General features: G+C 38.5%; 1 protein-coding gene across 2 annotated transcripts in view; it reads right to left on the bottom strand.

Moving 5' to 3' along the window:
• The window catches only part of FAM135B (family with sequence similarity 135 member B), a 207,211-nt gene that overhangs the window by 140,055 nt on the left and 55,077 nt on the right, over positions 1 to 12,079 (bottom strand). For both annotated transcript variants that reach the window (XM_064644211.1, XM_064644221.1), the window contains exon 2: positions 2,689 to 2,784. In XM_064644211.1, the coding sequence (XP_064500281.1) occupies positions 2,689 to 2,765 (77 nt within the window). In that variant the 5' untranslated portion in view covers positions 2,766 to 2,784. The remainder of the gene's footprint in view (positions 1 to 2,688; positions 2,785 to 12,079) is intronic.

The following is a 12,079-nucleotide window of genomic DNA, read 5'->3' as shown; positions in this document are numbered from 1 at the left end:
TAACTGGCTGTGTGTGCACACAGAATTCAAAATAGCATCCAGTACAATCAAAAATAGAACAGGATCATTATGGGCAGCCTAACATTTTAAAGCACTTTGACTCTGTGGCTTATGGCCAGCAGATCATGTCCTTAATCAAGTTTGATTATTAACCATCACCTAACAGCTCCAGAAGAGCTGATTCTCCCAGGATTTTCTTGCTAAATCTTGCTGATTTATTCATTCCATTATCTGAATGGAGTGCTCTTCTCAAAAAGTCTCACAGCTGGCACATCCACAGTCTCCCAAAAGGCACTGTCTTTAGAAGGACAGTTAGCCAAGACTAAGTGTTTTGGGAAATACTGCCATTATTTCTGCATCGTTACACAGTTCCAAGCCAGAAAGTTCAACCTTATGTCAGTTAGGGATACAGGAGCAGGACTATTCTGTATTTGTGGAGATACACAATCGGGTTTTTTATTATGATTTTTCTTTTTGTTTTTGTACCAAAATATTAAGGGAAAAACTAGGTGACATACATCATTATTAATATTATTCATTGTTGTTCATGCTTTTGAGGTTAAAAAACACGTTAGGTTCTCACCAAAATTAAGATGAATTTCAACTTTGCTGCTATTCTGATGGACAGCACTTCATGAATCACCTTTCTGACCTTCAGCAGAACAGAATGATATTGACTCAATTTACAAGGCAGTAAAAGAAGGAATAAAAACTAGTTAAATAGAAAATACACGTCATTGATACTTCTGCCACCCTCTCATCTGGGGGACCATGTCAATTCAAGATATCCCAGAGGTCTATAGGGAATATCAACAATGGCAATAGGGGAAAAAATAAAGTGTGCCCAGGTTAAAATTAAATTTGACAAACTCACCTACTCTTTTTCTTTATACTTCCATGCTACAGTGAAAGGGGCTGCTTATCAGATGAAGCCAGCCAGAGGACATTGATCAGCAAATATGAGACACAAGGATTTTGCTGGAAATGAAAAGGTTAAAACTATGGAAGGAAAGCAAATGTAATACTATTCAGGATACATAGAAAGAAAAATTACTGTAAACAAATTAATGCAGTATAACCTATAGTATCATGTGTTTGGAATATTAATCAGCAAAGCATGGTAAGCATCAGTGGAGAAAAAAGCAAAGGTAATTAGGAACTCATTAGTGTGACAGCTGAATATATTATCTCCGTTAGTGCTAGGCCTACCCCCACACCAGAGAGTTGATCTGACTGTCAAAGCCAAAGAAAGCATTTTACAGAAATTATTGAATGCACAAGCACACAAATATGACAAAACACCAGACAGTTTTTCACACAGTAACATGAGATGTGGGAAGATTCCTGACCAGCCTCTGAACATCCCATTGTCTAAGTCCAAAAACATCATTGAACCCACTGATGGATGTGGATCTTCAACTGTGAGGAAGATCAAAGATATTACACTAATCACAAGAAGTCAAGAAAAAAAATCTATAGCTCAGGCTGTCTTCTGTGATCATTAGGGCCAGAATACACAGGAGACTTTTTTTATAACTCAGATAAACCAAACACCTCAAGCACAGAGGTAGGTGTTTTCTTTATGATTTTTTTCTATATAAGACAAGTACTTGGCATAGTCAGAATACTTTCTGACTATACACAAAGTTCATGGATATTCACCTGGAGACAGCAACAGAATGACAGATGCCAGCTGTTAAAACAAAATAGAGCTGTGTATTCTTCATTCAAGATCCAAGCATCCTTTCCACACAGTTCATCAAAGTAAATAACAAGATGCCTGTGGAGATGGAAACAACCTAATCTATCCCAAAACCTGAAATAATTCCCTTGTTTTCTTGCAGGAAATGGTGCTCGAGATAGACAAATCAGTTGTGATCCACCCCTGTGCCAAGTTAAGGCTTAAAAGAGAATATGTAGTGTTCTGTATACAACAGCCATAGATGAAAGAATCCACTGTTGTCCATGAAGTACACTCTTTGGACCTGTCTGAGTGTCCTATTCTTCTCAAAAATAGTTTATCTAATTTTTCTTCACTGAAAAACACCTGTGGGGTCCAATATGCAAGCAGATTGACAACTCACACTTGATCAGGCTTCTTCACAGACACCAGTTTGCTATAAAAACTATTTGGAAGAATGGTATAAAAATAATAGAGAAGTTTAAGTAGACCGGAGTTGTACATGTTTTTCTGACTTATAGGGGTATGAAAAAACAATGTGGCCACCAGACACAGAGCTTTAGTCAGACATGAGCATTCATTTTCCCTTCTAAAATGGTAGGATTCAGCTAAATTTCATTAAAAGAATATAGTCATTAGATTTATGACCCTAAAATCAACATGTTTTCATTATAATTCCATGCAGCTATCATCTACCACAGACTCAAAACCAGTCCAGAAGCATTTAAAACAGCTATTGTACTTATATCTGAATAGAGGCTTAAAACAATTTAGAGCATTATAACATTGTACTGCAAAAACAAGTCACTCAGTCTGACTTTACAGTGAAAGTAATGTACATTGATCTTCCTTGACAGCAATGAAAGCCCAATGACAACCTTCTCTACCTTGGAGATTGCATGAAATATAACTGCATTTGGCAGAAAAGAACCTGTTTTGCAATTTAACTCTTTTCTGTAAGCTGCTCCTCTGTTGTCAGCTGCAAATTAATGGAAACATCAACTCACCCTCTCTGGAAGAGGTCCACATTATGGAATTTGTGTAGCTCCACAGAAAACTCGACCGTTCCCTGGACCTCAGACATGATTTTTTCAGGTCATCACCTAAATAACACATACACAGAGACATTATAAACATAAGTATACAGAAAGCATTTTGCTTAACAAATCCATGAATGGATTACTACATTTTAGTTGGCATCTTGGGGTTCATGCAAAGCTTTAAATTGACTGATATCAACTGGAATCTTTCCAGTGACATAATTTGGCTCCATCTTCAGGAAGACTCACTAAAAGCCAGATCAAAGCAGTAATTAAGAGAGGTAAGAAACCTGAGGACAGAATGATAATATTATGGAAAGTATAAGGAGCAAAAAGTAAATAACATAATATGTGCAAGAATCTCAAAGCAAAATTTAATTAACTCTCTTGCTGCTCTTGTATGGGAAATTGATTTTTTTTTCCTTCCAATTTTACGACATGGCAGATATCCAGAGTCAGCACAGCTCATTTCTGTAAAAGCATAGGCCAAAAGACAGGAACCCCAGATAGATGAGAGCAGAATTCAGGATTCTCTTGCTTTTGACCCCTTCGATGACTTAAATAAAGGCCCTGAAGGGAAGCTTCTGAGGGGATATGAATAATTCAAAAATTAATGAATGCAAGAGATTCTTCTAAGGAAAATCCTGACAATCATGGCATCTAATAAGCCTCAATATCCAAATCAAGACTTTGAAGCCTTACAACCATTTATAGGTAACATCTCATATGTTCATTGAATTGTAGAATAATTCAGGTCCGAAGGGACCTCTGGAGGTGGTGCCTTGGTCAAGGAAGCTTTGTGAAAATAGGTTCACTATTTAATACACCAGTGTAAACCCTCAATATTTCCCTAATTGTAGCAGAGGCAAGCCAAGGACTTTTACAGCTTTTGGACAGATTTAGAATTTTTTATTTATCATTTCCTCTTTTCCTCCCCGCAAGTTTACTTCTGGCAATCTGCCAAGATGTCTGGAATTTATCTATAAGATCATCAAGAGGACAGAGATAAAATTTATTTAATTAACACAATCATATCAGCAGCCAAGTGCAATCTCTGAGGAAGACCCATGTCAAGGCTCTTAACAATCCCCCTGTCTGAGATATATGGGGATTTAAGAGCACATCTAGCTCAGGTGCAAAGGGAAAAATTTCTCCATGGGTGCTAATCAATAATTTCCATGGCATTCATAGATTTGACCGTATCGTCTAATAAAGCAGGAATGAAGAGCAGTTCAATACACTAAAGTCCTCAGATAAGCATTAGGCTTTCACATAAGTCTCGGGGCTTACTCCTGATAAGTGATTTTCCAAATGACTGGCTAATTACACCAACTATTTTGAACTAAGTTTTCTTTCTGGCTATCCTCTCAAGCACTACTGTTTTTCAAAAACAGCCCATTCCAGAGTGAAAGGATCGTTGATTTTTCATTCACTGTCCTCAAAAACTAACTTTGCGGATGATGACTTTGAAATGACAACAATAGGATTTAAAATATATATAATATATATATATGTATGAGAAAGAATAGCACAATTGCTAAGCTACACATCTGATACACCTACGAGGTAAGGAACTCTACATTAGCTTGTGTCAGGCCATGATTTAGGTGCAGTGAAGGTATATTCAGACTCCATTACTTGTCAAAGTACTTTTTTTTATTATTTTCTTTCTCCCAATTTCAACAGGAATGAAACTAATACTTTCTCCTTTTGTTTTTCTGTACAGATTAAGAGTTTGCATACAGTTTATAAGTCATGAATATCACATATCCACCAGGTGTTGTGTGTATCTTAGTGTGCATGTGATAGTCTTGCCTGAGTCAAAAAGCAGACTGTGTGGGAAGCTGAGAGAAAACCATACAACACCACAAAGCAATACTTTGACAAGGTATTTCGTCTTGAGGAAAATGCTAATTATAAGAATTGCCTCTGGCAGTAAATCAGCATGTTGTGCTGAGGCATATTTCCCTAGACCAAAAGCTCAGGATCAAAGGAAACTCCAAGTGTTTGAAGACACTCATTTAAAGAGGAGATGTGTGAATGGATGGCCAGCCAGTTCAGAACAATACCAATATTGTCCAGATAGAAAGCATGACATGAAGTTAAGATTAATAAGGGTAAATTAAATATTAAATACATGGAAATACACACACAGGTCTTCACTGTATTTACATTTTATTTTTCAAGCTTTACATCTCTTCAAAACAAATATAGAAGAATTATCCTGAAAAAACTCAACTAACAACCAAACAGAAAAGTTGTTTCTGAAACTTTATTTCCCTCACTGATCAACAAAAGCATAAACAGCTACTAGAAGTTTGAAATTGCACCCACCCCACCAGCACACCACAAGATCAGAGTACATAAATCTATGCTCCCAGCAGCATAACCTGCTACTTCAGAGAGCACCTCACAAGTACTAAAAGGGGCCTCTGGTGCACCTTATTTTCATGGTACTTAGAAAGATTCAAAGAAAATCTGCTTAGATACATGAGTATCATTCTTCAATGAAAGAAGCTATGAAATTTGACAAAACAGCTGCAGGCACCCCTAGAGCAAGAAAATGTTAAGTGGTTAAAATGATGCACTAAGTTTTCACTGATGTACCAGGTGCCTGCTTAAAGGAACCTGATCATTACCATCCAAAATCCAGAGCTCATCAAGGACCTCTGACACCCTTTACTCACTGATCACTATGTGGGATGACCTTGGATTATAAATAGAAGAAGAGGTGGTAAAAATAATACTGAAAGTTGCCATGACATCAGCATTGTAAACACACTAGGGAATGCTGCCAGTACTGAAGTATCATCAGTTATCTAATAAGCAGTTTAAAAAAAAAAATATAGAGGTCATTCTTGGGAAGGCTTTAGTGCATTTGTATTTCTGAAATGCCTGTTTCTAAGTCAAACTCTTCGCATTTTTCAGGAGACACCCGAAGACAACACTAAAAAATATCAATGCGAATCTAATAAAGCAACATGGGAAGTGTTTTGTCCTTCTGTCCCTGTAAAAGTGGTCCCTGTGGTCACCCTCATCACTCCAAAGCACTGGATTGCTTCAGATGGTGCTGCCACTGTCACTGGCAGTGCTGTGCTGTCCTACACGCACCAATGGCACGAATCAGGTCACCGGTCTGACAGTTTGTCCTTCCAACCAGAGCTGGTGTCCGACCAAGAGACAGCCAATTCCAATTGTCATTTTACTTATAGCAAGGGCACACTAACTGAAAATCAGAATTCTTTATACAAAGAAATCCCTCTGAAAATCAATATGTTAAAAAGTCTGGAGACTGCCTCACTTGCATTTTTAAAGGAAGGCTGGATTTTACTCCCCATATCTCCATTGCTGTCACTGGAGATACCCTGATCATTAGAGACTGTTCAACAAATGATACTGGCCAAACTGCAATAGCTTTATTCATCTTTATCTTCCATTGCTCTCTGCAATCTTTTTGACTTACAGTATTTGTACTTAATGACATTTTAGAGACACAGTCAACTGACCGAGCCCTCTGTCAGCAATTGATTAGTTGATTATGTACCACACACACAGCTGTTGAACACCTTGAAGATAAAAATTAATCTGAAAATTCCCTGATGAAAAAGCTATCACCATCAACCCAACCAAAGGGAGCAAAGTAAGGTGAGATGGGGACAGAGCAGACTGGATAGAAGGACAGGACATTACATAATCTGACAGTCCATGAACTTTCTAGCATTGCACAATTACATCCAAGCAAAAAATAAACCAGACAAATAAACAAGACATTTTTTTTTTAGTGCTTTCACCATTCTTGTCCTTCTCCATCACAGAAACTAGGAAAAAAAATAAAAAGCCACGAGGGACAAAAGAACAAAATGTCAAGTGATCAAGGGCAATGACACAAATCTAGAAACATTCATTTAGGAGAATAAAGCTGTCACTCAAGAAACACAGTACATACTATCTCCAGGATTGCACCACTGTCCTTACTGGTTTTAAAGCATCTATTATTTTTTGTGAAGTTTTTCAGAAGCTGGCATTTGTTGCAAGGTAAGCATTTTTATCCACTTATTTATTTAATAAAGAATTCTTTCATTAAGCAAATAAAGTCACACTGAGGTAATTCATTTTTCTCTCCACTAATGCTGTACTTCTAAGTAGGAAACAGAGGAACACAATACAAGGAGGACAGCAAACACACCCAAATATGCTCTGAGATTAAATGATTAGAAGAAGCAAACTCATCAGATCAAATCTCTTTTTCATTCTTATTTTTTATTTTAATTAAATTCCTCCAATGTTCACCTTTGTGCAGCTGAACTGGATCTCAGTTCTTATGACAGTGATTGTATTTCAATAGCCTTGTCTGAGCATACATCAATTGCTTGAGTCAAAGCAGTCACAAATGTCAGTAAGTACTTTCACTGCAACACTGTCATCAGATGTTACCCACTTTACAAAACCCGTCAGTTTTTCCTGCTAGCACATCAGCAAAACGGGAGAGATGAGTTCTTCAACAAAACAGTGATTTCAGAAGTTATTTGTTAAAATAAATCAAGCCAGTATTTATCTTCTATGATTTAATGCGACAGCAAGAGATCTCCTTTAGACTTCTAAAAGAAGCCAATCTAAGTACAACACTGAAGGTACAAAAAAATGGCAAGGCTTATTGATGGCATCCACCCTTTGATCACAAGCCCATTTTTGTGTTACATTCCTTCCTAAACACCCTAATGTGTCAGGGACCCATTGAGCTGTAACTATATCACATATATGTTCCTAACCCAGATCCACCTGAGCCACTTCAATTCTAGCAGCCTGGTCCACCTGCCCATTGTTTTTGCGTTCTTCAGTGGCACTGGAGTGTGTGTCTACATGACATGCTTTAAAAACCAGGTTCTCCACGCAAGCAGCAGTATCTTGCCGTAATTCAACATCCCTAATGGGTTTCCCTCCACACTGCCAGTTGCTCTGCTTCCATTGCTGCAGTCACCCCCACAGGGCATTTGACATCTATGAGTGTACAGTGAGAAAGTATACCTATGAGTCAGTATAGTGAGAAAGTATTGGCCATTTCCCTCATTCAGCAATATCTAAAGCCAGCTGGAAGGCTTTCACCTCTGAAAACTGACTCAAGTCACCTTGTCCTTCAGCAGTTTCTGTGACTTGCCTTGCAGGACTCCACACAGCAGCTTTTCACCTGCGATGATTTCCCACAAAATGACAAGATCTGTCTGTAAGCAGAGCATTGCTTCTAATTTTCTGCTAATTTATTATATAGAGAGTCCTCTTCAGCCCATTTTACCCCCTCTGGTGACACTCCAATGTTTTGACCCTCTGGTCAGTCTGTGATCCACATTTCCCAGGCACTCAGGGTTTCCAATTTGAGCCCATTGCCTTATCAGTGCACCCACTTACTCCACTTAGCATCAGTTGCATGATGTGTAGAGGTGACCCTCCCTTGACCATCCAGCTGATCCCAGGGAATCAAGGTGGCAAAGGGAGCTGTGCTTCAGTACCAACTACCTCTGAAGTGGCTCCAATTCCTTCATATGCTGCTGATATGTCTTCCTCAGTTGGACTGCAATGGGCTTTAGATGCCCCATATCCCCTGGTTCAAAACCCTAGAGGCCAACCTAGATTTTCTCTGGTGTCTTTTTGCCAGATGACCCAGATGGAGGCATTATACCTGCCTGAGGTATAAAGCAAATTTTTTGCATCTTGTCCTGTCTGGACTGGTTCAAGTGCTACTGCACCCATTTAGTTTATGCAAAGGCTTACTCAACACCCCTTATAAAGTCTTTGTTCTTCCAGGTCACTCCATAGAGAGGCAGACTATAACCAAAAGAGATCAGACTATGGCCTGGAACATGCATTCTCCAAAAACCCATGACACCTAAGTAATCTGGTGTTTCTTTTTTGTTGGTCATTGGAGACGTTGCTGTTATTGATCACATCCATTGGAATAGGGTCACTCCTACCTTGCCATTTTAGTCCTAAAAATTTAATTTCCCTTACTAAACAAGCTGACTTCTGTTTCTGATGTTTATTTTCGTTATGGGGATGACTGATATAGTGTTTCATTTAGCTGCAGTGACTGTTGATTTTCTTCCCCTCTCCTCTCCCTGAGGCTGCTGCATAATATCAAGCAATGTTTGGTAGATAGTGGCCAGGGCCCAGCATAGAGCATGAAGCTGTGCCTCTTTGGAATAGCCATAGCATTTTTTCAAACATTCCATCACTTCATCAGCATCCTGAGTTGTTTGGGAGTGAAGTTCCAGACCAGTGGAGGTGAGAAGTTCTCTAGATACCTGTCTATATTCTCCCACACGCTGTGCTACCCACGATCTAGTGTAGCCTGGGTCATATTCCTAGATTGCTTGTTACCTTAAAAAAACCCGAAGCAATATTTCTAAGAAATACTAAGAGAAGCATTGTAACTACCCAAGGATGATCAAACTGAGAAGTTTTATAAGGAGGAAGAAAATAGCACTCAAGACAGTAGAAAACATGCCATTGTGTATTTCCTATACACACACACACACACACAAAAAAAAAAAAACTTTCAGAGGAAGAAGTATAATTGTTTATTGTCTCCATGAGATGATACCCAAAGTACAGTCATAGCTTCAGATCAGAGCCCAAATACCACAATAAACTCAGAATCAGTGTTTCAGTAACAAATCTCCCAGGCGCAACTCCACTAATCACTACAGAGCACAGCAAACTACAAAGCCAACATCAATCTTTAACAGGAACAACAAATCAAGAGTGGTGCAGATCACAGAAACTAATATTGAGAACAGATTAATCAATACCATGAACCCACAACTGTTAACAGATATAAATCATTTCTAATATGCTCTGATCAATCTGCGATCATCTCAAACTCTTCAAGCCCCGAAGCTGCTAAAAAAGCTGTTGTGGTTTAACCCCAGCTGGCAAATAAGCAACACACAACTTGTTCACTGACCTCCAGCAGGATGGGGGAAGAGAACTGGAAGGATAAAAGTGAGAAAACTTGAGTGTTGATGTAAGAACAGTTTAATAATTTAAATATAGTAATACTAGTAACACTAATAAGAGTAATGAAAAGGAAAATTAAAAAAAAAAAAAAAAGAGTGACATAAAACCCAAGAAAGATAAATTGTGCAAATGAAAAACAGTCGCTCACAATCAATCCAGCCAGACCCCAAGCAGCAGCCCTGGGATAACTTTTTCCCTAGTTTTTATGCTGAGCATGATGCCATATTGTCTGGATTATTCCTTTGGATCAGTTGTAGGCAGCTGTTCTGACTGTGTCCCCTCCCAGTTTCTTGTGCACCTCCAGCCTCCTCACTGGTGGTGTGGTAGAAAAGTCCTTTATTCTGTGTAAACACTGCTCAGCAGTCATGGAAACATCCCTGTGTTATCAACACAGGGTTTGGATGTGCTATCAACAAATCCAAAACAGCCCCACATCAGCTACTGCAAAGAAATCAACTCTTTCCCCACCAAAAGCAGCACAACAGGCACTGCACATACACAATTACAGCTGGACTCAATGATCTGAATTCACAGTGGTTTCCATCCTAAATGATTATATGATTCTATGATGTAGAACTCAGCCCAAAGACTTGTTAGTCTTGTTAGATTTCTGGGTCCCTGCTTCTTTTTGATTTTCTATTTGTTCTAATATGTATTACATGTAAGACTTCAGTCTCAAGTCTTCTCTTTCTCCATGGGAAACATTCTAATGCTCTGTTTAGTCATGGAAGTGTCAGGGATTGCTTTGTAAGATCTCCAGTCTTTACAACAACCTAACAACACCCAGTAGAGTTTACAGAATGAGATAATATCACAGCATAAGGTAGCAATAATCCCTTGCAGCTCTCTTGCTAAGGTTTTTAGGTTTCCAGTCTGCTGTAATCCTTTGCATTTTTTCTTCAATATGGAAGCCAAAGTAAAGACTTGTGGTACAGGTAAAAACAAATACAAGACATATAATCTTATTCAGTCATATCTATGTAAAATGCTTTTCCCTCAGTGCGTAAACATTTAGCCCAGTTTAAAATTAAAAAGCCTAATTTGGGTTTTATACTCTAAGGAGATAACACAGCCTGGATGCAAGCCCTGAACATTATCTTCCAATATTGTAAATAAAAAAAAAGTTTGCTGCTTAATATTCCCAGGAAAATCAATATCCACAAATTTGTTGGATGCATTAGAAGTGTTCATAAAGAGTGCAACACCATAAATCATTTTTCCCATGGTTCATTGATTGCTACCACCAAGATGTAGAAAGACGCAATGACAAATATTAAATGATCCTTTAAAAAATTACTCATAACCCAAAGAATATTGAGAGTGGAGCAAATAAGACAGAAAGTAAGAAAGTATGGTTGATTTTACGTAATTTTTTTTTCATTTACAAACTCCACTGTGCTTTGTCTTTTACCAGTACAACTTGAATTAACAAAGCACCAGTGGTGCCTAGTTCACTAAGGGTAGACACCCATTCAGCCTCCAGCAACAAAATTAGTGCTAAGATTAAAACCACTTGGACTTTCTCCCTAGATCAATAGCTTCAAATCTATGGACCACATAGTCACGAGTGAAAACAGACTGTAACTAAGGGACCCAAAGAAAGTCATTTAGGAAAACAAGTCAACAACTTACTTCAATTCCTCTCACATTCTGCTTGTGGGACCAATCCACGCTAGAGATTTTGTACAGGTCACCAGGTCCAAGGAGGCTGAGAAGCAATAGTCTAGATTCTACCTTCCATAAAATGGTCATTTCAAGGGTATCTAGATAAAGGAATAAATCTTCTAGGGGAAAAAAAAACCAAAAATACCAGGTTGTGCCAGAGGATTTTTAGGGCAGAACTGAACGAGGTCCAGAATAAATGTCAGGTGCCAGTAGGCTGCTCCTATGAGATATAAAGCCTCTGAGCTATTACACAGGATTAAATGTGAACACAGCTGTGCAAATTTAGGTCAGATCATTCGGAAAAAAGGAATGAAAAGCAACCTCGATTTGTCCTCTGTTAGCACGTGCCTGTCAGGAAACCAGTGCTGAGTTCAGCTCAGCACAAGTCACTACCTACTTACACCACTTAATAATAACCTGCCGTTGGTATTGTGCAAAAAGAGGAAGCAGCAGGGGAAATTCAGGCAGAAGAGGAGGGACAGAAAAACAGAAGGAAAAAGAAGATAATACAAACTTTCCCCTGGACTAGCTTCCTACTGCTACATAATCCTCTCTTCTTCACGCCTTCCCTACCTCTTCCTTCCCTGACTTGTATTCGTTTTTTATGACCTTCAAAAGAAAATGACATTTTAAAATTTTATGCACAACTGAGAGCTAAAACTTCAGACTCCTCAGAACAATC

The sequence above is a fragment of the Pseudopipra pipra genome, chromosome 1, assembly GCF_036250125.1.
Source record: "Pseudopipra pipra isolate bDixPip1 chromosome 1, bDixPip1.hap1, whole genome shotgun sequence".
In the NCBI taxonomy this organism is placed as follows: Eukaryota; Metazoa; Chordata; class Aves; order Passeriformes; family Pipridae; genus Pseudopipra; species Pseudopipra pipra.
The sequence above is the reverse complement of the archived record's forward strand: the minus strand, read 5'-3'. Positions and strand labels throughout refer to the sequence as shown.